General features: G+C 50.0%; 2 protein-coding genes across 2 annotated transcripts in view; both read left to right on the forward strand.

Moving 5' to 3' along the window:
• The window catches only part of LOC117438193 (WD repeat-containing protein 7-like), a 50,578-nt gene extending 45,909 nt beyond the window's left edge, over positions 1–4,669 (forward strand). The window contains exons 26-29 of the mRNA XM_034073675.1: positions 194–293; positions 711–815; positions 2,054–2,627; positions 3,851–4,669. Of these exons, the coding sequence (XP_033929566.1) occupies positions 194–293; positions 711–815; positions 2,054–2,257 (409 nt within the window). The 3' untranslated portion in view covers positions 2,258–2,627; positions 3,851–4,669. The remainder of the gene's footprint in view (positions 1–193; positions 294–710; positions 816–2,053; positions 2,628–3,850) is intronic.
• A 5,105-nt stretch (positions 4,670–9,774) lies between these two features.
• LOC117438196 (sia-alpha-2,3-Gal-beta-1,4-GlcNAc-R:alpha 2,8-sialyltransferase-like) lies at positions 9,775–20,972 on the forward strand. The gene is made up of 4 exons (XM_034073678.1): positions 9,775–9,944; positions 11,672–11,794; positions 18,772–19,329; positions 20,622–20,972. The coding sequence occupies exons 1-4, from the start codon at positions 9,775–9,777 to the stop codon at positions 20,902–20,904; spliced, it is 1,134 nt and encodes a 377-aa protein (XP_033929569.1). The 3' UTR covers positions 20,905–20,972.
• The last annotated feature ends 4,790 nt before the right edge of the window (positions 20,973–25,762 follow it).

Consider the following 25,762-nt stretch of genomic DNA (forward strand, 5'->3'; position numbering starts at 1 on the left):
TTCCCAATGGGAATACCGCCCGGCATGGAAAACCCTATTGGGATCCCATTGGATCCCATCCCTCCATCCCTGCATGTATCCAAAGGCAGCTTGAATGGGACAACGATTCCCTATGGGATCAGAACCCAAGTCAATCCCGGTGGGTTATTCCCAGCATTCCCAATGGGATCCATCCCTTATCCCGGTATTCCAGGTTCTATATGGTGAGCTACTATGAGCGGAGCCATAGGATAGCAGTGGGAGCTCGCCATGGATCCGTGGCCCTATATGATATCCGCACTGGGAAGTGCCAGGTAAGGCATGGAATTCCCATTATCCCTATGGGAAGCTCGGGATAGGATCCCTATGGAATGCTGCTGGTCACCCTTATGGTGATCCCATGTAGATCCCAGTTTTCCAATGGTATTCCCTAAATAGCCTCTTTTCCATCCCGGAATTCCCAATGTCTGGCATCCGACAACACCGGATTCATCCCATCCTTTCCCATCCCACATCCCTTTATGGATCCATTCCTTTTCCATAGCGACATTCCCAAAGGAATCCATCAGGATCGGGATGGGATAATAGGGACCCTATTGGTGGTTGGGTGCCGTATAGATGCTTCCATTGGCGTTTTCCATAGGGATAAGCTCCCAATGGGAACTTCCAGCTCCAATGGTTGGGAATGGGAATTCCAAGCGGCATTCCCGACTTTTCCTTCCTCTTCCCAGACTATCCATGGCCATAAAGGGCCCATAACTGCAGTGGCTTTTGCTCCCGATGGAAGGTACCTGGCTACCTATTCCAACACGGATAGTCACCTTTGCTTCTGGCAGGTAGGGATGGATCCATAGGGATAATGGGGATGTGGGAATGGGAATGGGGTGGGATGGGAATGGGTTGGGAATGGGAATGGGATGGAAGTGGGAATGGGTTGGGAATGGGAATGGATATGGGTTGGGAGTGGGAGTGGATCCAGGATGGGAATGGGAATGGGTCCGGGATGGGAATGGGAATGGGAATGGGTTGGGAATGGGAATGGATATGGGTTGGGAGTGGGAATGGGAATGGGTCCGGGTTGGAAGTGGGAATGGGTCTGGGTTGGGAATGGGAATGGGTCTGGGTTGGGAATGGGAATGGGTCCTGGTTGGGAATGGGAATGGATCCGGGTTGGGAGTGGGAATGGGAATGGGTTGGGAGTGGGAATGGGTTTGAGTTGGGAATGGGAATGGGTCTGGGTTGGGAATGGGAATGGGAATGGGTTGGGAATGGGAATGGGTTAGGAATGGGAATGGATTCGAGCTGGGAATGGGAATGGGTCCGGGTTGGGAATGGGAATGGGTTTGGGTTGGAAGTGGGAATGGGTTGGGAATGGGAATGGGTCTGGGTTGGGAATGGGAATGAATCAGGGTTGGCAATGGGAATGGGAATGGGTCCGGGTTGGGAATGGGAATGGGTCCGGGTTGGAAGTGGGAATGGTTCCAGGTTGGAATGGGTCCAGGTTGGGAATGGGAATGGGTTGGGAATGGGAATGGGAATGGGTCTGGGTTGGGAATGGGAATGGGTCCGGGATGGGAATGGGAATGGGATGGAAGTGGGAATGGGTTGGGAATGGGAATGGGTTGGGAATGGGAATGGGTCCGGATTGGGAATGGGAATGGGTCCGGATTGGGAATGGGAATGGGTTTGGGTTGGGAATGAAACGGATCCGGCTTGGGAATGGGAATGGGAATGGGTATGGGTTGGGAATGGGAATGGGATGGAAGTGGGAATGGGTGTGGGTTGGGAATGGGAATGGATCCAGGTTGGGAATGGGAATGGGTTTGGGTTGGGAATGGGAATGGATCCAGGTTGGGAATGGGAATGGGTGTGGGTTGGGAATGGGAATGGATCCAGGTTGGGAATGGGAATGGGTGTGGGTTGGGAATGGGAATGGATCCAGGTTGGGAATGGGAATGGGTCTGGGTTGGGAATGGGAATGGATCCAGGTTGGGAATGGGATTTGCTCCATGTTGGAAGTGGGATCAACCCCTATTGCATCCAAGCCTCCGGAATTCCCACCTCCTCCCTGCAGATGAACACATCCCTATTGGGAAGCATTGGAATGCTGAACTCTGCCCCCCAGCTCCGCTGCGTCAAGACATTCCAGGTGCCCCCAGTGCATCCCGGTTCTCCCGGATCCCAGAATTCCCTACGGCTGGCACGGCTCATCTGGACTTCCAATAGGAATGTCATCCTCATGGCGCATGATGGGAAAGAGCATCGATTCATGGTGTAGGGGGCGGAATTCCACATGGGAATTCCGGAAGTTGGGAATTCCGTGGGAAACAGAAGGGATTTCCATGGGGGAAGGTGGTTTTCTGGGAATTTCTTGGGAAACATAAGGAATTTTGATGGAAAAAGGTGATTTTCCAGGAATTCCTTGGAAAACCAATGGAATGTCGATGGGGAATGGTGGTTTTCTGGGAATTTCTTGGGAAATTTGAGGAATTTTGATGGAAACAGGTGTTTTTCATGGAAAACTGAAGGAATGTCAATGGAGGAAGGTGATTTTCCAGGAATTTCTTGGAAAACCAATGGAATGTCGATGGGGAAAGGTGATTTTCTGGGAATTTCTTGGAAAACAGAAGGAATTTTGATGGAGAAAGGTGTTTTTCCAGGAATTTCCTGGGAAACACAAGGAATTTTGATGGAGAAAGAAATTTTTCCAGGAATTCCTTGGGAAACCAATGGAATGTCGATGGGGAAAGGTGGTTTTCCGGGAATTTCTTGGAAAACATAAGGAATTTTGATGGAAAAAGGGGTTTTTCTTGGAAAACTGGAGGAATGTCAATGGAGAAAGGTGTTTTTCATGGAAAACCAAAGGAATCCTAATGGAGAAAGGTGGTTTTCCAGGAATTTCTTGGAAAACCAATGGAATATTGATGGAGGAAGGTAATTTTCCAGGAATTCCTTGGAAAAACAATGGAAAATTGATGGAGAAAGGTGATTTTCCAGGAATTTCTTGGAAAACAGAAGGAATCTTGATGGAAAACGGTGTTTTTCCAGGAATTCCTTGGAAAATCAATGGAATATTGATGGAGGAAGGCAGTTTTCCCGGAATTTCTTGGAAAACTGAAGGAATCTTGATGGAGAAAGGTGTTTTTCCAGGAATTTCCTGGGAAACCAATGGAATATTGATGGAGAAAGGGGATTTTCCAGGAATTTCTTGGAAAACTGATGGAATCTCAATGGAGGAAGGTGATTTTTGAGGAATTCCTTGGAAAACCAAAGGAATATCAATGGAGAAAGGTGTTTTTCCAGGAATTTTTTGGAAAACCAAAGGAATTTCGATGGAGAAAGGTGTTTTTCCAGGAATTCCTTGGGAAACACAAGGAATGTCCATGGGGAAAGGTGGTTTTCTGGGAATTTCTTGGGAAATTTGAGGAATTTTGATGGAGAAAGGTGATTTTCCAGGAATTTCTTGGGAAACATAAGGAATCTTGATGGAAAAAGGTGTTTTTCTTGGAAAACATGAGGAATATCAATGGAGAAAGGTGTTTTTCCAGGAATTCCTTGGAAAACATAAGGAATTTTGATGGAGAAAGGGGTTTTTCTTGGAAAACCGAAGGAATCTCAATGGAGAAGGGCGGTTTTCCAGGAATTCCATGGAAAACAGAAGGAATATCAATGGAGAAAGGTGTTTTTCATGGAAAACAGAAGGAATCTCAATGGAGGAAGGTTTTTCCAGGAATTTCTTGGAAAACTGAAGGAATATCAATAGGGAAAGGTGATTTTCCAGGAATTTCTTGGAAAACAGAAGAAATATCAATGGAGGAAGGTGATTTTCCAGGTTTTTCTTGGAAAACCAATGGAATATTGATGGAAAAAGGTGTTTTTCTTGGAAAACTGAAGGAATCTTAATGGAAAAAGGTGTTTTTCCAGGAATTTCTTGGAAAACATAAGGAATATCAATGGAGAAATGTGATTTTCAAGGAATTCCTTGGAAAACCAAAGGAATCTCAATGGACAAAGGTGTTTTCCCAGGAATTCCATGGACACAAAGCTGCTGTTCCCATCAGTGCCGCGACATTCCCATGGCTTCCTTTGGGAATGCCGCAGGCACAAGGAGGCTGGAAAAGTGGGAAGGGATTGGAATTCCATTGGGATATTCCCAGTTCACTTTAGTTGGGATCAAGCTCTTCCCATTATCCCATGGATTCTGCTATGGAAAACTCTTCCCGAAGAATTCCCGCTTGGAAAACCCATGGAATGAAGCCCAAAACCTCCTTGGAATCCTCTTCCCATTCCCAAATCCATGGAATTCCATCGCTTTTGGGGGGGGGAGGGGGGATATTCCCTATTCAGTGTTAGGAAGCACCTCCGGAATTCCATAGGGAAGCAAGGACAACGTTTGGGAATGCTGTGGCCAATCCCCATAGGAAAAGCTCAGGCTCTGTCCCATATCCGCATCCATCCCAATGGAATTCCCAAGTGGAATCGCGCTCCGAGCCCATCATTCCCTATGTATCCCGGTGTTCCCAACCCATCCCATCGCATCCCAACGCGCGCGGGTCCCCCCCTTCAATGTAACCTCGTGGTCGCTATTCCAAGAACATGGATACAGGGATGAGATTCCCGATCCTCCTTTTCCGCCATTCCCGGATCTCTGTGTAAATCCCATCGGGATAATAAAAGCTGCCTGGAAGAAGGTGTCGAATTCCCACTTTTCCAACCCCCCCATTCCCGGTATTCCTTAAATCCCATCGGAATCCAGCTTCCGGATCGACCTATCCCAGCATTCCAGAGGATGGGAATCCGCATGGATCGAGGTAAGGCAGGAAGAGGGACGGGATTCCCATTCCCGTTTCCCATTGGGAATACCGAGGTGGAGCCAAGAGGAGCCGCATCCCATAGGATTTGTGGCCATCGGGAAGCAGGGTGAGCATCCCTATGGATCATGGAGCTCATTCCCAATCCCATCACTTCCAGTTGGGATAATGGGATCCATCCCTATCCATGGAAAACCCCATTCCCTCTTTTCCATGCTTATCCCAGACCCTTTCCCAATGCATCCATCCAAATCCATATGGATACGGATGGAATCCGTCCATCCTTGGGGCTTCTCACGGCATTCCCAAGGGATAACTGTCCGGCCTCATTCCCTATGGATTGGGTGACCTCATCCCTAAGGAGCATCCCTTCCCAATGGGAATCATAGGGATGGGGATGATTGGGATGGGAATCATAGGGATGGGGAATGATTGGGATGGGAATCATAGGGATGGGAATGATAGCGATGGGAATGATAGGGATGGGAATCATAGGGATGGGGATGATAGGGATGGGAATGATAGGGATGGGAATGATTGGGATGGGAATCATAGGGATGGGAATGATAGGGATGGGAATGATTGGGATGGGAATTATAGGGATGGGAATGATTGGGATGGGAATCATAGGGATGGGAATGATTGGGATGGGAATCATAGGGATGGGAATGATAGGGATGGGAATGATTGGGATGGGAATTATAGGGATGGGAATGATTGGGATGGGAATCATAGGGATGGGAATGATAGGGATGGGGATGATAGGGATGGGGAATGATTGGGATAGGGATCATAGGGATGGGGATGATAGGGATGGGAATGATGGGGATGGGAATGATAGGGATGGGAATGATGGGGATGGGAATGATAGGGATGGGAATGATAGGGATGGGGAATGATAGGGATGGGAATGATAGGGATAGGGATGATAGGGATGGGAATGATAGGGATGGGAATGATAGGGATGGGGAATGATAGGGATGGGAATGATAGGGATAGGGATCATAGGGATGGGAATGATAGGGATGGGAATGATAGGGATGGGGATCATAGGGATGGGAATGATTGGGATGGGAATGATAGGGATGGGAATGATTGGGATGGGGAATGATTGGGATGGGAATCATAGGGATGGGGATGATAGGGATGGGAATGATAGGGATGGGAATCATAGGGATGGGGAATGATAGGGATGGGGAATGATAGGGATGGGAATCATAGGGATGGGAATGATAGGGATGGGAATCATAGGGATGGGGATGATAGGGATGGGGAATGATTGGGATTGGGAATGATAGGGATGGGAATCATAGGGATGGGAATGATAGGGATGGGAATGATAGGGATGGGAATGATAGGGATGGGGAATGATAGGGATGGGGAATGATAGGGATGGGAATCATAGGGATGGGAATCATAGGGATGGGGAATGTGCTTCCCTGTTTTCCAACCAGGGAATAGGGAATTCCCATCCCTAGGTGTGGATATCCCTATGGGAATGATGCTGCCTTCCCCCCCATAGCATTCCCAACAGCTTCATCCCAGCCATGGGAAGTGGGAATGGGAATGTGGGAGAGCCAAGGACATCCCATGGGATAACAGGGAAAGGGCTGAGGGAGCCGCATTCCCAATGGAGAATCCCAAAGGATCCATGGGGAAAAGCTCCTTCTGGGAAGCTGGTTGGGAATAGGAGGGATGAATCCCTGTGATTCCAGCATCCCTGTGATCCCAGTATCCCTATTGGTTGCCTGCATCCCTGTATCCCAGCATCCCTGTTATCCCAGCATCCCTATTGGTTGCCTGTATCCTTGTGATCCCAGCATCCCTATTGGTTGCCTGTATCCCTATGATCCCAGTATCCCTCTGATCCCAGTATCCCTATTGGATCCCTGCATCCCTGTATCCCAGTATCCCTCTGATCCCTGCATCCCTATTGGTTGCCTGCATCCCTATTGGATCCCAGCATCCCTCTGATCCCAGTATCCCTGTGATCCCAGTATCCCTATTGGATCCCTGCATCCTTGTGATCCCAGTATCCCTCTGATCCCAGTATCCCTGTGATCCCAGCATCCTTGTGGTACCCACATCCCTGTGATCCCTGTATCCCTATTGGTTGCCTATATCCCTATGATCCCAGTATCCCTATTGGTTCCCTGCATCCCTCTGATCCCAGCATCCCTGTGATCCCAGTATCCCTATGATCCCAGTATCCCTTTGATCCCAGTATCCCTCTGATCCCAGCATCCCTATTGGATCCCAGCATCCCTGTGATCCCAGTATCCCTGTGATCCCTGCATCCCTATTGGTACCCTGCATCCCAGTGATCCCAGTATCCCTGTAATCCCAGTATCCCTATTGGTTGCCTGCATCCCTCTGATCCCAGCATCCCTCTGATCCCAGCATCCCTATTGGATCCCAGTATCCCTCTGATCCCAGTATCCCTATTGGATCCCAGTATCCCTTTGGTACCCACATCCCTGTTATCCCAGTATCCCATTGGCCTCATCCCATTCCCACTCTCCCTTCCAGCCTCATCCCATTTAGTCCATTCCTTATGGAATTCCTTATGGAATTCCTTAGGGAAATTCCCATAATCCTTCGGAATTCCTTAGGAAAACCCCAATAATCCAGGAATTGCCTATTGTGATTCCCAGGATCCATAGGGATAAGCCTGGAAAAGCTGGATTCAATGGGGACCCCATAGGGATCCCATATCCCAATTCCAGCTTGGAATGGGGCTGGAAGAGCATCCGAATCCAATGGGATCGTTCCCAAGGTCCCAGCCCTATAGGGAACCCCCCAAGCCTTCTATGGGGTCCATAAGGGTGATCCCTATGGAGCATCATTCCCTATGGAAGCGCATCCATAGGTTTAATGGGGGGCATTGGGGTTAATGGGGATGCACTGGGGTTAATGGGATGCAATGGGGTTAATGGGGTGCAATGGGGTTAATGGGGGGGGGTTAATGGGGGGCACTGGGGTTAATGGGGGGGGTTAATGGGATGCAATGGGGTTAATGGGGATGCACTAGGGTTAATGGGGGTGTATTGGGGTTAATGGGGGTGCATTGGAGTTAATGGGGGGCAATGGGGTTAATGGGGTGCACTGGGGTTAATGGGATGCACTGGGGTTAATGGGATGCAATGGGGTTAATGGAATGCACTGGGGTTAATGGGGATGCACTGGGGTTAATGGGGGTGCAATGGGGTTAATGGGGGGGCGTTAATGGGGTTAATGGGTGTTAATGGGGGTGCACTGGGGTTAATGGGGGTTAATGGGGGGGTGCATTGGGGTTAATGGGGGGTGCATTGGGGTTAATGGGGGGTGCATTGGGGTTAATAGGGGTTAATGGGGGATGCATTGGGGTTAATAGGGATGCACTGGGGTTAATGGGGGTTAATGGGGGAGTGCATTGGGGTTAATGGGGGTGCACTGGTGTTAATGGGGGTTAATGGGGGTTGCATTGGAGTTAATGGGGGGTGCATTGGGGTTAATGGGGATGCATTGGGGTTAATGGGGATGCACTGGAGTTAAGGGGGGTTAATGGGGGTGCATTGGAGTTAATGGGGGGTGCATTGGGGTTAATGGGGTGCAATGGGGTTAATGGGGGGGTGCATTGGGGTTAATGGGGATGCAATGGGGTTAATGGGGTGCATTGGGGTTAATGGGGATGCAATGGGGTTAATGGGATGCAATGGGGTTAATGGGGATGCAATGGGGTTAATGGGGTTCATTGGGGTTAATGGGGTGCATTGGGGTTAATGGGGATGCAGTGGGGTTAATGGGGGTTAATGGGGGGGTGCAGTGGTGTTAATAGGGATGCACTGGTGTTAATGGGGGTTAATGGGGGGGTGCACTGGGGTTAATGGGAATGCATTGGGTGTAATGCTGGTTAATGGGGGGGTGCATTGGCGTTAATGGGGGTTAATGGGATGCACTGGGGTTAATGGGGATGCATTGGGGTTAATGGGGATGCACTAGTGTTAGTGGGGGTTAATGGGGGGGTGCACTGGTGTTAATGGGGGTTAATGGGGGGGTGCACTGGTGTTAATGGGGACGCAATAGGGTTAATGGTGGTTAACGGGCACACGCACCTCTCCCCGCCTCCCATTGGCTACAATGGGGCTGGTGTCCCTCCCCCTCCATCGGGGGCCGTCCCCTTCCCATCCCCCATCCCCATTCCCATCCCACCCCCATTCCCATCCCATTCCCAGCAGCCATTTCCCATCCCTGCCTCCATCTTCTCTGCTTCCCATTGGAATCAATCCCTATTCCCATTCCCATCCTATTCCCATCCCTATTCCCATCCCTATTCCCATTCCCGTTCCCATTCCCGTTCTCATTCCCATCCCCCTCCCCATCCCATCCCCATCCTATTGCTGCCCCATCCCCATCCTATTCCCATCCCTATTCCCATTCCCATCCCCATCCGCATCCCATCCCCATCCCATTCCCCCCCCTTCCCATTCCCATCCCCATCCCCTTCCCATCCCCATCCCCCCCCCATTCCCATCCCCCTTCCCATCCCTATTCCCATCCCTGTCCCTATTCCCATCCCCATTCCCATCCCTATTCCCATCCCTATCCCCCCCATTCCCATCCCCGTCCCCCTCCCCATCCCATCCCCATCCCTATTCCCATCCCTATTCCCATCCCTGTCCCTATTCCCATCCCATTCCCATCAGTTCCCATTCCCATCCCCCCCCCCATCCCCCATCCCCCCCCATCCCATCCCCCCCCATTCCCAGCATCCATTTCCTTTCCCTTCCTTCATCTTCTCTGCTTCCCATTGGAATCCCTATTCCCACCCTATTCCCATCCCATTCCCATCCCCATCCCCCCCCATCCCTATTCCCATCCCTATTCCCATTCCCATCCCTATTCCCGTCGCATTCCCGATCCCATCCCCCTTCCCATTCCCATCCCCCATTCCCGATCCCATTCCCATCCCTATTCCCGATCCCATTCCCGACCCCATATCCCGATGCCTGTGTGCAGGATGCTCCGCCTGGGCAGCGCTCTGGGGCTGCTGCTGCTCAGCCTGACCCTCCTCATCCTCTCCCTGCTCTCCTATGTGGCTCTGCGCAGGGACAACAGCCTCGGCCCCCCCCGGACCCCCCCCGGACACATGTACATGTTCCAGGCGGGATTCAGGTCAGGAGCCGACCCTATAACAGCTCATCCCATTGTCATCCAGCCCTATCGTCCCCCCATGCATCCCTATAGGGGTAATGGGAGTCGTGGTCCTACCCCCCCCATCACCATTGGGATAATGGGAGCACTGGTCCTACCCCCCCCCCTCCATGCATCATCACTGGGAGATGTGGTCCTACCCCCCCCATTCCCATCCATCACTATCAGCCCTCCATCCATCCCTATGGGGGTAACGGGAACCGTGGTCCTACCCCCCCATCCATCCATCATCATTGGGAGCTGTGGTCCTACCCCCCCCTTCCATTCATCCCTATGGGGGTAACTGGAGTCGTGGTCCTACCCCCCCCACTACCCCCCCCATCCATCTCCATCCATCCCTATTGGCATAATGGGAATCGTGGTCCTACCCCCCCCCATCCTCATCCATCCCCATGCATCCCTATTGGGATAATGGGAGATGTGGTCCTACCCCCCCCCCCCCCTCAATCCCCATCCATCCCTATGGGGGTAACAGGAACCGTGGTCCTACCCCCCCATCCCCATGCATCCCTATGGGAGTAATGGGAACAGTGGTCCTACCCCCCCCTCTATGCATCATCATTGGGAGATGCGGTCCTACCCCCCCCCCCCTTCCATCCCTATGGGGATAATGGGAGATGTGTTCCTACCCCCCCCCATCCTCATCCATCCCCATTGGGATAACGGGAACCGTGGTCCTACCCCCCCCATCCATCATCATCCATCTCCATTGGGATAACGGGAGCCATCGTCCTACCCCCCCCCACTACTCCCCCGCTCCATCCATCCCTACTGGGATAATGGGAGTCGTGCTCCTACCCCCCCCATCCATCCATCATCATTGGGATAATGGAAACCGTGGTCCTACCCCCCCCAATCCCCATCCATCCCTATGGGGGTAACGGGAACAATGGTCCTACCCCCCCCCTCCATCCATCCCTATTGGGAACCATGGTCCTACCCCCGCACTACCCCCCCCCTCCATCCATCCATCCCTATTGGGATAACGGGAGCCCTGGTCCTACCCCCCCCCCATCCCCATCCATCTCCATTGGGAACAGTGGTCCTACCCCCCCCACTACCCCTCCCCCTCCATCAAACCCTATTGGGATAACGGGAGTCCTGGTCCTACCCCCCCCCTCCATCCATCCCTATCATCCCCCCATGCATCCCTATGGGGATAACGGGAGCTGTGGTCCTACCCCCCCCACTACCTCCCCCCCTCCATGCATCCCTATGGGGGTAACGGGAGTCGTGGTCCTACCCCCCCCTCCATCCATCACTATCATCCCTCCATTCATCCCCCTATGGGGATACTGGGAACCGTGGTCCTAACCCCCCCCATCCCTGCATCCCTATTGGGATAACGGGAGATGTGGTCCTACCCCCCCCCCTCCATTCATCACTATGGGGGTAATGGGAGCATTGGTCCTACCCCCCCCATCCTCATCCATCCCCATTCATCCCTATAGGGGTAATGGGAACAGTGGTCCTACCCCCCCCCTCCATCCATCCCTATCATCCCCCCATCCATCCCTATGGGATAACGGGAACCGTGGTCCTAACCCCCCCCATCCATCCCCATCCATCTCCATTGGGATAACGGGATCCATGCTCCTACCCCCCTCCATCCCTATCCATTCCCATTGTGATTGGGGGGGGGTTATCCCATTGCTGTCCATGGTGCTGAAGCCTCTTCCCATTCCCAGATCCCAGTTCGCCCTCAAGTTCCTGGATCCTTCCTTTGTTCCCATCACCAATTCCCGAAGTCAGGAATTCCAGGACCAGCCTCCCAAGTGGGTCTTCAACCGGACGGCATTCGACCAGCAGAGGTCAGTTCCCTATGGATCCCATTCCCATAGGATCCCATTCCCTATGGGTCCCATTCCCAATGGATCCCATTCCCATAGGATCCCATTCCCAATGGGTCCCATTCCCAATGAATCCCATTCCCAATGGGTCCCATTCCCAATGGATCCCATTCCCAAAGGATCCCATTCCCAATGGGTCCCATTCCCAATCCCATTCCCTATGGATCCCATTCCCAATGGATCCCATTCCCAATGGATCCCATTCCCATAGGATCCCATTCCCTATGGATCCCATTCCCAATGGGTCCCATTCCCAATGGGTCCCATTCCCAATGGGTCCCATTCCCAATGGGTCCCATTCCCAAAGGATCCCATTCCCAAAGGATCCCATTCCCTATGGATCCCATTCCCTATGGATCCCATTCCCAATGGATCCCATTCCCAATGGGTCCCATTCCCTATGGATCCCATTCCCTATGGATCCCATTCCCTATGGATCCCATTCACTATGGGTCCCATTCCCAATGGGTCCCATTCCCAATGGGTCACATTCCCAATAGGTCCCATTCCCAATGAGTCCCATTCCCAAAGGATCCCATTCCCTATGGATCCCATTCCCAATGGATCCCATTCCCAAAGGATCCCATTCCCATAGGATCCCATTCCCAATGGGTCCCATTCCCAATGGATCCCATTCCCTATGGATCCCATTCCCTATGGATCCCATTCCCAATCCCATTCCCAAAGGATCCCATTCCCAATGGTCCCATTCCCAATGGATCCCATTCCCTATGGATCCCATTCCCAATGGGTCCCATTCCCAATGGGTCCCATTCCCTATGGATCCCATTCCCAATGGATCCCATTCCCAATGGATCCCATTCCCAATGGGTCCCATTCCCAAAGGATCCCATTCCCTATGGATCCCATTCCCAATGGATCCCATTCGAAAACATCCCATTCCCAATGGATCCCATTCGAAAACATCCCATTCCCAATGGATCCCATTCCCAATAGGTCCCATTCCCAATGGTTCCCATTCCCAATGGGTCCCATTCCCTATGGATCCCATTCCCAATGGATCCCATTCCCAAAGGATCCCATTCCCTATGGGTCCCATTCCCTATGGATCCCATTCCCAATGGATCCCATTCCCTATGGATCCCATTCCCAAAGGATCCCATTCCCAATGGATCCCATTCCCAATGGGTCCCATTCCCAAAGGATCCCATTCCCTATGGATCCCATTCCCAATGGGTCCCATTCCCAATGGATCCCATTCCCAAAGAGTCCCATTCCCAATCCCATTCCCAATGGGTCCCATTCCCATAGGATCCCATTCCCAACGGGTCCCATTCCCAATGGGTCCCATTCCCAATGGATCCCATTCCCAATGGGTCCCATTCCCTATGGATCCCATTCCCATAGGATCCCATTCCCAATGGATCCCATTCCCAATGGGTCCCATTCCCAAAGGATCCCCATTCCCAATGGGTCCCATTCCCAATCCCATTCCCAATGGATCCCATTCCCAATGGATCCCATTCCCTATGGATCCCATTCCCAATGGGTCCCATTCCCAATCCCATTCCCAATGGGTCCCATTCCCAATGTTCCCTATGGCTTAATGATGGATATGGGGACATTGAATGGGAATGGGATGGAAAAGTGGGAATGAGCTCCTGCTTTTCCCAATGGATCCCAACTTCCCGACATTCCCAATGGGAATTCCCATCCCAACTTCCCATTTCCCATCATTTAACCCTAAAATCGAGCAGGAATGAGCTAGAATCTCGCTTCCTTTTGGGATCAGACCAAACCTGAGATGCTCCATCCAATCCTATGACGACATTCCCACTTTTCCCATTGATCCCAACATTCCCAATGGGAATTCCCATCCCAACTTCCCATTCCCCATCATTTAACCCTAAAATCGAGCAGGAACGAGCTAGAATCTCGCTTCTTTTTGGGATTAGACAAAAACTGGGAATGAATTCCCACTTTTCCCATTGATCCCAACATTCCCAATGGGAATTCCCATCCCAACTTCCCATTCCCATCATTTAACCCTAAAATCGAGTAGAAAAGAGCCAGAATCTCGCTTCTTTTTGGGATCAGACCAAACCTGAGATGCTCCATATAATCCTATGACGACATTCCCACTTTTCCCATGAATCCCAACATTCCCAATGGGAATTCCCATCCCAACTTCCCATTTCCCATCATTTAACCCTAAAATCGAGCAGAAAAGAGCTAGAATCTCGCTTCTTTTTGGGATCAGACCAAACCCAAGATGCTCCATACGATCCCATTGTGATATTCCCATTTTTCCCACATTATTCCCACTTTTCCCACTGTTTTCCAGTGTTTCCCAACTTCTCGACATTCCCAATGGGAATTCCCATCCCAACTTCCCATTTCCCATCATTTAACCCTAAAATCGAGCAGAAAAGAGCTAGAATCTCGCTTCCTTTTGGGATCAGACCAAACCTGAGATGCTCCATTCAATCCTATGACGACATTCCCACTTTTCCCATTGATCCCAACATTCCCAATGGGAATTCCCATCCCAACTTCCCATTCCCCATCATTTAACCCTAAAACCACCAAAATCGAGCAGAAAAACACCAGAATCCCAATTCCTTTTGGGATTAGACAAGAACTGGGATTGAATTCCCACTTTTCCCATTAATCCCAACATTCCCAATGGGAATTCCCATCCCAACTTCCCATTTCCCATCATTTAACCCTAAAATCGAGCAGAAAAGAGCTAGAATCCCGCTTCTTTTTGGGATCATACAAAACCCAAGATGCTCCATACAATCCTATGACGACATTCCCACTATTCCCATGAATCCCAATATTCCCAATGGGAATTCCCATCCCAATCTTCCCATTTCCCATCATTTAACCCTAAAATCGAGCAGAAAAGAGCTAGAATCGCGCTTCCTTTTGGGATTAGACCAAAACCAGGATTGCGCTCCCACTTTTCCCAATGAATCCCAACATTCCCAACATTCCCAATGGGAATATCATCCCAATTCCCCATTTCCCATCGTTTAACCCTAAAATCGAGCAGGAAAGAGCTAGAATCGCGCTTCTTTTTGGGATTAGACCAAACCCAAGATGCTCCATATAATTCCAGGATGTAATTCCCGATTTTCCCATATTATTCCCATCTTTTTCCAGGCAGGACATCCTAAAACACGTCGACATCACCCGCAACTTCTCCCTTACTCGCTCCTCCGTCCACGTGGGTCAGCTCCTCCACTTCACCTACTCAAGCTTCCTTATGGGATGAGCCAAAAACAGGGAATCAATTCCCACTTTTCCCATTAATCCCAACATTCCCAACATTCCCAATGGGAATTCCCATCCCAATCTTCCTATTCCCTATCTTTTAACCCTAAAATCGAGCAGGAACGAGCTAGAAACTCGCTTCTTTTTGGGATCATACAAAACCCAAGATGCTCCATATAATCCCATTATAACATTCCCGTTTTTCCCACATTATTCCCACTTTTCCCACTGTTTTCCAGTGTTTCCCAACTTCTCGACATTCCCAATGGGAATTCCCATCCCAATCTTCCCATTCCCCATCTTTTAACCCTAAAACCACCAAAATCGAGCAGAAATGAGCTAGAAACTCGCTTCTTTTTGGGATTATACAATATCCAGGATGCTCCATATGATCCCATTATAACATTCCCGATTTTCCCACATTATTCCCATGTTTTTCCAGGCAGGACATCCTAAAACACGTCGACATCACCCGCAACTTCTCCCTTACTCGCTCCTCCGTCCGCGTGGGTCAGCTCCTCCACTTCACCTACTCAAGCTTCCTTATGGGATTAGGGGAACACTGGGAATCAATTCCCACTTTTCCCATTAATCCCAACATTCCCAACATTCCCAATGGGAATTCCCATCCCAATTTCCATTTCCCATCATTTAACCCTAAAATCGAGCAGAAAAGAGCTAGAATCTCGCTTCTTTTTGGGATCAGACCAAACCTGAGATGCTCCATACAATCCTATGACGACATTCCCACTTTTCCCATGAATCCCAACATTCCCAATGGGAATTCCCATCCCAACTCCCCATTTCCCATCATTTAACCCTAAAATCGTGCAGGAACGAGCTAGAAACTCGCTTCTTTTTGGGATTACACCAAACCCAAGATGCTCCATACAATCCTATTATGATATTCCCGTTTTTCCCACATTATTCCCACTTTTCCCACTGTTTTCCAGTGTTTCCCAACTTCTCGACATTCCCAATGGGAATTCCCATCCCAACTTCCCATTTCCCATCATTTTACCCTAAAATCGAGCAGAAATGAGCTAGAATCTCGCTTCTTTTTGGGATCAGACCAACCCTGAGATGCTCCATCCAATCCTATGACGACATTCCCACTTTTCCCATTGATCCCAACATTCCCAATGGGAATTCCCATCCCAACTTCCCATTTCCCATCATTTAACCCTAAAATCGAGCAGGAACGAGCTAGAAACGCGCTTCTTTTTGGGATCATACAATATCTGGGATGCTCCATATGATCCCATTATAACATTCCCGATTTTCCCACATTATTCCCATGTTTTTCCAGGCAGGACATCCTAAAACACGTCGACATCACCCGCAACTTCTCCCTTACTCGCTCCTCCGTCCACGTGGGTCAGCTCCTCCACTTCACCTACTCAAGCTTCCTTATGGGATTAGGGGAACACTGGGAATCAATTCCCACTTTTCCCAATGGATCCGACATTCCCAATGGGAATTCCCATCCCAATCTTCCCATTTCCCATCATTTAACCCTAAAATCGTGCAGGAATGAGCTAGAAACTTGCTTCTTTTTGGGATTACACCAAACCTGAGATGCTCCATATAATTCCAGGATGTAATTCCCACTTTTCCTATGACATTCCCATGTTTTTCCAGGCAGGACATCCTAAAACACGTCGACATCACCCGCAACTTCTCCCTTACTCGCTCCTCCGTCCGCGTGGGTCAGCTCCTCCACTTGGCCTACTCAAGCTTCCTTATGGGATTAGGGGAACACTGGGAATCAATTCCCACTTTTCCCATTGATCCCAACATTCCCAATGGGAATTCCCATCCCAACTTCCCATTTCCCATCATTTAACCCTAAAACCACCAAAATCGAGCAGAAAAGAGCTAGAAACGCGCTTCTTTTTGGGATCATACAAACCCCAAGATGCTCCATACAATCCCATTATAACATTCCCGTTTTTCCCACATTATTCCCACTTTTCCCACTGTTTTCCAGTGTTTCCCAACTTCTCGACATTCCCAATGGGAATTCCCATCCCAATCTTCCCATTCCCCATCATTTAACCCTAAAATCGAGCAGAAAAGAGCTAGAAACTCGCTTCTTTTTGGGATTATACAATATCTGGGATGCTCCATATGATCCTATTGTGATATTCCCATTTTTCCCACATTATTCCCATGTTTTTCCAGGCAGGACATCCTAAAACACGTCGACATCACCCGCAACTTCTCCCTTACTCGCTCCTCCGTCCGCGTGGGTCAGCTCCTCCACTTCGCCTACTCCAGGATCCAGCTTCCTTATGGGATTAGGGGAACACTGGGAATCAATTCCCACTTTTCCCAATGGATCCGACATTCCCAATGGGAATTCCCATCCCAACTTCCCATTTCCCATCATTTAACCCTAAAACCACCAAAATCGAGCAGAAAAGAGCTAGAATTTCGCTTCTTTTTGGGATCATACAAAAACTGGGAATTCTCTTCCACTTTTCCCAATGAATCCCAACATTCCCAACATTCCCAATGGGAATTCCCATCCCAATCTTCCCATTTCCCATCATTTAACCCTAAAATCGAGCAGGAATGAGCTAGAATCGCGCTTCTTTTTGGGATCATACAATATCCGGGATGCTCCATATGATCCCATTATAACATTCCCATTTTTCCCACATTATTCCCACATTATTCCCATGTTTTTCCAGGCAGGACATCCTAAAACACGTCGACATCACCCGCAACTTCTCCCTTACTCGCTCCTCCGTCCGCGTGGGTCAGCTCCTCCACTTCGCCTACTCCAGGGTCACTCTTCCTTATGGGATGAGCCAAAAACAGGGAATCAATTCCCACTTTTCCCATGAATCCCAACATTCCCAATGGGAATTCCCATCCCAACTTCCCATTTCCCATCATTTAACCCCAAAACCACCAAAATCGAGCAGAAATGAGCTAGAAACTTGCTTCTTTTTGGGATGAGCCAAAAACAGGGAATTCTCTCCCAGTTTTCCAATGAATCCCAACATTCCTGACATTCCCAATGGGAATTCCCATCCCAATCTTCCCATTCCTAACAATTTCACCCTAAAACCACCAAAATCGAGCAGAAAACAGCTAGAAACTCGCTTCTTTTTTGGGATTAGACCAAACTTGAGATGCTCTATATAATTCCAGGATGTAATTCCCGATTTTCCCATATTATTCCCATCTTTTTCCAGGCGAGACATCCTATCCCATATAGACATCACCCGCAACTTCTCCCTTACTCGCTCCTCCGTCCGCGTGGGTCAGCTCCTCCACTTGGCCTACTCAAGCTTCCTTATGGGATTAGGGGAACACTGGGATTGAATTCCCACTTTTCCCAATGGATCCGACATTCCCAATGGGAATTCCCATCCCAACTTCCCATTTCCCATCATTTAACCCCAAAACCACCAAAATCGAGCAGAAATGAGCTAGAAACGCGCTTCTTTTTGGGATTAGACCTAAACCAGGATTGTGCTCCCACTTTTCCCAATGAATCCCAACATTCCCAACATTCCCAATGGGAATATCCATCCCAATTTCCATTTCCCATCATTTAACCCTAAAATCGAGCAGGAACGAGCTAGAAACTCGCTTCTTTTTGGGATTAGACCAAACTTGAGATGCTCTATATAATTCCAGGATGTAATTCCCACTTTTCCAATGACATTCCCACTATTTTCCAGGCAGGACATCCTAAAACACCTCGACATCACCCGCAACTTCTCCCTTACTCGTTCTTCAGTACATGTGGGTCAGCTCCTCCACTTCGCCTACTCCAGCCACAAATACGTCTACTCCGTCAGCTCCTCCTTCCTCTCCCTCCTTCCGGAACATTCCCCAATCCTGGAATCCCATCCCCCCACCTGCGCCGTGGTCGGGAATGGGGGAATCCTATTGGGAAGCGGTTGTGGGGCCGAGATCGATAGGGCCGACTTTGTGTTCCGGTGTAACTTCGCCCCTACGGATGGATTCCATAGGGATGTGGGGCGGAAAACCAACCTGACCACCTTTAATCCCAGTATCCTAGAGAAGGATTATAACAACCTATTGACCATACAGGACAGGAATAACTTCCTATTGAGCTTAAAGGGTCTGGATGGGGCCATCCTATGGATCCCGGCCTTCTTCTTCCATACGTCGGCTCCGGTGACTAGGACACTAGTGGATTTCTTTGTGGAGCATCGGGATAGGATCAAGGTCCGGTTGGCTTGGCCGGGGAATATCATACAGCATATTAATAGGTATGGGATAATAATGGGATTGGGGTGGGATATGGGGTGGGAATGGGATGGGGATGGGATGGGAATGGGATGGGGATGGGATGGGAATGGGATTCCCAATGGAATCGATCGATTCCCATAGGAATTCCATAAGGAAATGGGTCTGTAACCACTCGATTCCCATAGGAATTCCATATGGAATTCCCAATCCATAGGGCCCATTGAGCTCCCACCAATAGCTGACCCCCATCACCATAGCATCCCTATAGGAATCCCATCCCATATACACCCCATAAACCCCCTATAACCCCCTATAACCCCGACCCTATACCGACCCCAATCCCACCCTATATCCCTCTATCCACAGGTACTGGCAAGCCAAGCAGCTCAACCCCAACCCTATCAATAGCTATGGGGTGGCCTTAACCATCCCTATAGGAATCCCACCCCATAACCCCCCTATAACCCCCCCCACCATCCCGACCCTATACTGATCCCTATCCCAACCCCATTCCCTGTATCCTATCAATAGGTATGGGGTGGCCTTAAGCATCCCTATAGGAATCCCATAAGGAATTCCCGATCCATAGGGACCATTGAGGTCAATGTCCCTACATCCATCACCATAGCATCCCTATAGGAATCCCATCCCTTTCCCACCCCATAAACCCCCTATAACCCCCTGCACCATCCCGACCCTATACTGATCCCTATCCCAACCCCATTCCCTGTATCAGATCAATAGCTGACCCCCATCACCATAGCATCCCTATAGGGATCCCATCCCATAAACCCCCTTTATCCTCATCCATCCCCCCACCATCCCGACCCTATACTGATCCCAATCCCAACCCTATTCCCTGTATCCAATCAATAGGTATAGGGTGGCCTTAAGCATCCCTATAGGAATCCCATCCCATATACATCCCATTAACCCCCTATAACCCCCATCCCGACCCTATACTGATCCCTATCCCAACCCCATTCCCTGTATCCGATCAATAGCTGACCCCCATCACCATAGCATCCCTATAGGGATCCCACCCCATAAACCCCCTATAACCCCCCCCACCATCCCGACCCTATACTGATCCCAATCCCAACCCCTATCAATAGGTATGGGGTGGCCTTAAGCATCCCTATAGGAATCCCATAAGGAATTCCCGATCCATAGGGACCATTGAGGTCAATGTCCCCACATCCATCACCATAGCATCCCTATAGGGATCCCATCCCATATACACCCCATAACCCCCCCCACCATCCCGACCCTATACCGACCCCAATCCCACCCTATATCCCTCTATCCACAGGTACTGGCAAGCCAAGCAGCTCAACCCCAAGCGCCTGAGCACCGGGATCCTAATGTACACCTTGGCCTCGGCCCTATGCGACCGGATCCACCTTTATGGGTTCTGGCCCTTCCCATTCCACCCCCATTCCCGACGGGATCTGCCCTATCACTACTATGACAAGAGGGGCACCAAGTTCACCACCAAGTGGCAGGAATCCCATCAGCTCCCATTGGAATTCCAGCTGCTCTATAGGATCCATAGGGAAGGGTTGGCCAAGATGACCCTATCCCAGTGCTCCTAATGGGGGCGGCATTCCCGGTATTCCCGTTATCCCATATCCCTTTGTTATCCCATATAGAGCATCCTTCGTATCCCATTGAGGGCGTTTGGATTCGATCCCTATGGAATTCCAGCCTTTTCCCTATGGGATTCCAGCTCCTCTATAGGATCCATAGGGAAGGGTTGGCCAAGATGACCCTATCCCAGTGCTCCTAATGGGGGCGGCATTCCCGGTATTCCCGTTATCCCATATCCCTTTGTTATCCTTGCAGCATCCCATATAGAGCATCCTACTTATCCCTATGGGTTGCAGCATCCCATATAGAGCATCCTTCGTATCCCATTGAGGGCGTTTGGCTTCGATCCCTATGGAATTCCAGCCCTTTCCCTATGGAATTCCAGCCCTTTTCCCTATGGAATTCCAGCCCTTTCCCAATGGAATTCCAGCCTTTTCCCAATGGAATTCCAGCCCTTTCCCAATGGGATTCCAGCTGCTCTATAGGATCCATAGGGAAGGGTTGGCCAAGATGACCCTATCCCATTGCTCCTAATGGGGGCGGCATTCCCGGTATTCCCGTTATCCCATATCCCTTTGTTATCCCATATAGAGCATCCTTTGGATCCCATTGAGGGCGTTTGGCTTCGATCCCTATGGAATTCCAGCCCTTTCCCTATGGGATTCCATATCGGATCCATAGGGAAGGGTTGGCCAAGCTGACCCTATCCCATTGCGCCTAATGGGGGCGGCATTCCCGGTATTCCCGTTATCCCATATCCCTTTGTTATCCCATATAGAGCATCCTTTGTATCCCATTGAGGGCGTTTGGCTTCGATCCCTATGGAATTCCAGCCCTTTCCCTATGGGATTCCATATAGGATCCATAGGGAAGGGTTGGCCAAGATGACCCTATCCCATTGCTCCTAATGGGGGCGGCATTCCCGGTATTCCCGTTATCCCATATCCCTTTGTTATCCCATATAGAGCATCCTTTGTATCCCATTGAGGGCGTTTGGCTTTGATCCCTATGGAATTCCAGCCCTTTCCCTATGGGATTCCATATAGGATCCATAGGGAAGGGTTGGCCAAGATGACCCTATCCCATTGCTCCTAATGGGGGCGGCATTCCCGGTATTCCCGTTATCCCATATCCCTTTGTTATCCCATATAGAGCATCCTTTGTATCCCATTGAGGGCGTTTGGCTTCGATCCCTATGGAATTCCAGCCCTTTCCCTATGGGATTCCATATAGGATCCATAGGGAAGGGTTGGCCAAGATGACCCTATCCCATTGCGCCTAATGGGGGCGGCATTCCCGGTATTCCCGTTATCCCATATCCCTTTGTTATCCCATATAGAGCATCCTTTGTATCCCATTGAGGGTGTTTGGCTTCGATCCCTATGGAATTCCAGCCCTTTCCCTATGGGATTCCATATAGGATCCATAGGGAAGGGTTGGCCAAGTTGACCCTATCCCAGTGCTCCTAATGGGGGCGGCATTCCCGGTATTCCCGTTATCCCATATCCCTTTGTTATCCCATATAGAGCATCCTTCGTATCCCATTGAGGGCGTTTGGCTTCGATCCCTATGGAATTCCAGCCCTTTCCCTATGGGATTCCATATAGGATCCATAGGGAAGGGTTGGCCAAGATGACCCTATCCCATTGCTCCTAATGGGGGCGGCATTCCCGGTATTCCCGTTATCCCATATCCCTTTGTTATCCCATATAGAGCATCCTTTGTATCCCATTGAGGGCGTTTGGCTTCGATCCCTATGGAATTCCAGCCCTTTCCCTATGGGATTCCATATAGGATCCATAGGGAAGGGTTGGCCAAGATGACCCTATCCCATTGCGCCTAATGGGGGCGGCATTCCCGGTATTCCCGTTATCCCATATCCCTTTGTTATCCCAATGGGATTCCAACCCTTTCCCAATGGGATTCCATATAGGATCCATAGGGAAGGGTTGGCCAAGCTGACCCTATCCCAGTGCTCCTAATGGGGGCGGCATTCCCGGTATTCCCGTTATCCCATATCCCTTTGTTATCCCATATAGAGCATCCTTTGTATCCCATTGAGGGCGTTTGGCTTCGATCCCTATGGAATTCCAGCCCTTTCCCTATGGGATTCCAGCTGCTCTATAGGATCCATAGGGAAGGGTTGGCCAAGCTGACCCTAGCCCATTGCTCCTAATGGGGGCGGCATTCCCGGTATTCCCGTTATCCCATATCCCTTTGTTATCCCATATAGAGCATCCTTTGTATCCCATTGAGGGCGTTTGGCTTCGATCCCTATGGAATTCCAGCCCTTTCCCTATGGGATTCCATATAGGATCCATAGGGAAGGGTTGGCCAAGCTGACCCTATCCCATTGCTCCTAATGGGGGCGGCATTCCCGGTATTCCCGTTATCCCATATCCCTTTGTTATCCCATATAGAGCATCCTTCGTATCCCATTGAGGGCGTTTGGCTTCGATCCCTATGGAATTCCAGCCCTTTCCCTATGGGATTCCTCTATAGGATCCATAGGGAAGGGTTGGCCAAGATGACCCTATCCCATTGCTCCTAATGGGGGCGGCATTCCCGGTATTCCCGTTATCCCATATCCCTTTGTTATCCCATATAGAGCATCCTTTGTATCCCATTGAGGGCGTTTGGCTTCGATCCCTATGGAATTCCAGCCTTTTCCCTATGGGATTCCAGCTGCTCTATAGGATCCATAGGGAAGGGTTGGCCAAGATGACCCTATCCCATTGCTCCTAATGGGGGCGGCATTCCCGGTATTCCCGTTATCCCATATCCCTTTGTTATCCCATATAGAGCATCCTTTGTATCCCATTGAGGGCGTTTGGCTTCGATCCCTATGGAATTCCAGCCCTTTCCCTATGGGATTCCATATAGGATCCATAGGGAAGGGTTGGCCAAGCTGACCCTATCCCATTGCTCCTAATGGGGGCGGCATTCCCGGTATTCCCGTTATCCCATATCCCTTTGTTATCCCATATAGAGCATCCTTTGTATCCCATTGAGGGCGTTTGGATTCGATCCCTATGGAATTCCAGCCCTTTCCCTATGGGATTCCATATAGGATCCATAGGGAAGGGTTGGCCAAGATGACCCTATCCCATTGCTCCTAATGGGGGCGGCATTCCCGGTATTCCCGTTATCCCATATCCCTTTGTTATCCCATATAGAGCATCCTTTGTATCCCATTGAGGGCGTTTGGCTTCGATCCCTATGGAATTCCAGCCCTTTCCCTATGGGATTCCATATAGGATCCATAGGGAAGGGTTGGCCAAGATGACCCTATCCCATTGCGCCTAATGGGGGCGGCATTCCCGGTATTCCCGTTATCCCATATCCCTTTGTTATCCCATATAGAGCATCCTTTGTATCCCATTGAGGGCGTTTGGCTTCGATCCCTATGGAATTCCAGCCCTTTCCCTATGGGATTCCATATAGGATCCATAGGGAAGGGTTGGCCAAGATGACCCTATCCCATTGCTCCTAATGGGGGCGGCATTCCCGGTATTCCCGTTATCCTATATCCCTTTGTTATCCCATATAGAGCATCCTTTGTATCCCATTGAGGGCGTTTGGCTTCGATCCCTATGGAATTCCAGCCCTTTCCCTATGGGATTCCATATAGGATCCATAGGGAAGGGTTGGCCAAGATGACCCTATCCCATTGCGCCTAATGGGGGCGGCATTCCCGGTATTCCCGTTATCCCATATCCCTTTGTTATCCCATATAGAGCATCCTTTGTATCCCATTGAGGGCGTTTGGCTTCGATCCCTATGGAATTCCAGCCCTTTCCCTATGGGATTCCATATAGGATCCATAGGGAAGGGTTGGCCAAGATGACCCTATCCCATTGCGCCTAATGGGGGCGGCATTCCCGGTATTCCCGTTATCCCATATCCCTTTGTTATCCCATATAGAGCATCCTTTGTATCCCATTGAGGGCGTTTGGCTTCGATCCCTATGGAATTCCAGCCCTTTCCCTATGGGATTCCATATAGGATCCATAGGGAAGGGTTGGCCAAGATGACCCTATCCCATTGCTCCTAATGGGGGCGGCATTCCCGGTATTCCCGTTATCCTATATCCCTTTGTTATCCCATATAGAGCATCCTTTGTATCCCATTGAGGGCGTTTGGCTTCGATCCCTATGGAATTCCAGCCCTTTCCCTATGGGATTCCATATAGGATCCATAGGGAAGGGTTGGCCAAGATGACCCTATCCCAGTGCTCCTAATGGGGGCGGCATTCCCGGTATTCCCGTTATCCCATATCCCTTTGTTATCCCATATAGAGCATCCTTTGTATCCCATTGAGGGCGTTTGGCTTCGATCCCTATGGAATTCCAGCCCTTTTCCCTATGGGATTCCAGCTGCTCTATAGGATCCATAGGGAAGGGTTGGCCAAGATGACCCTATCCCATTGCTCCTAATGGGGGCGGCATTCCCGGTATTCCCGTTATCCCATATCCCTTTGTTATCCCATATAGAGCATCCTTTGTATCCCATTGAGGGCGTTTGGCTTCGATCCCTATGGAATTCCAGCCCTTTCCCAATGGGATTCCAGCTGCTCTATAGGATCCATAGGGAAGGGTTGGCCAAGCTGACCCTATCCCATTGCTCCTAATGGGGGCGGCATTCCCGGTATTCCCGTTATCCCATATCCCTTTGTTATCCCATATAGAGCATCCTTTGTATCCCATTGAGGGCGTTTGGCTTCGATCCCTATGGAATTCCAGCCCTTTCCCTATGGGATTCCATATAGGATCCATAGGGAAGGGTTGGCCAAGATGACCCTATCCCATTGCTCCTAATGGGGGCGGCATTCCCGGTATTCCCGTTATCCCATATCCCTTTGTT

Source organism: Melopsittacus undulatus, assembly GCF_012275295.1.
Source record: "Melopsittacus undulatus isolate bMelUnd1 chromosome W unlocalized genomic scaffold, bMelUnd1.mat.Z SUPER_W_unloc_1, whole genome shotgun sequence".
Taxonomy (NCBI): Eukaryota; Metazoa; Chordata; class Aves; order Psittaciformes; family Psittaculidae; genus Melopsittacus; species Melopsittacus undulatus.

Coding starts and splice junctions, on each gene's coding strand:
- LOC117438196 (XM_034073678.1), top strand. CDS start 9,775: ATGCCTGTGTGCAGGATGCTCCGCCTGGGCAGCGCTCTGGGGCTGCTG. Junction 11,795..18,771: donor ACGGCATTCGACCAGCAGAG/GTCAGTTCCCTA, acceptor ACTATTTTCCAG/GCAGGACATCCTAAAACACC. Junction 19,330..20,621: donor ATCATACAGCATATTAATAG/GTATGGGATAAT, acceptor CTCTATCCACAG/GTACTGGCAAGCCAAGCAGC.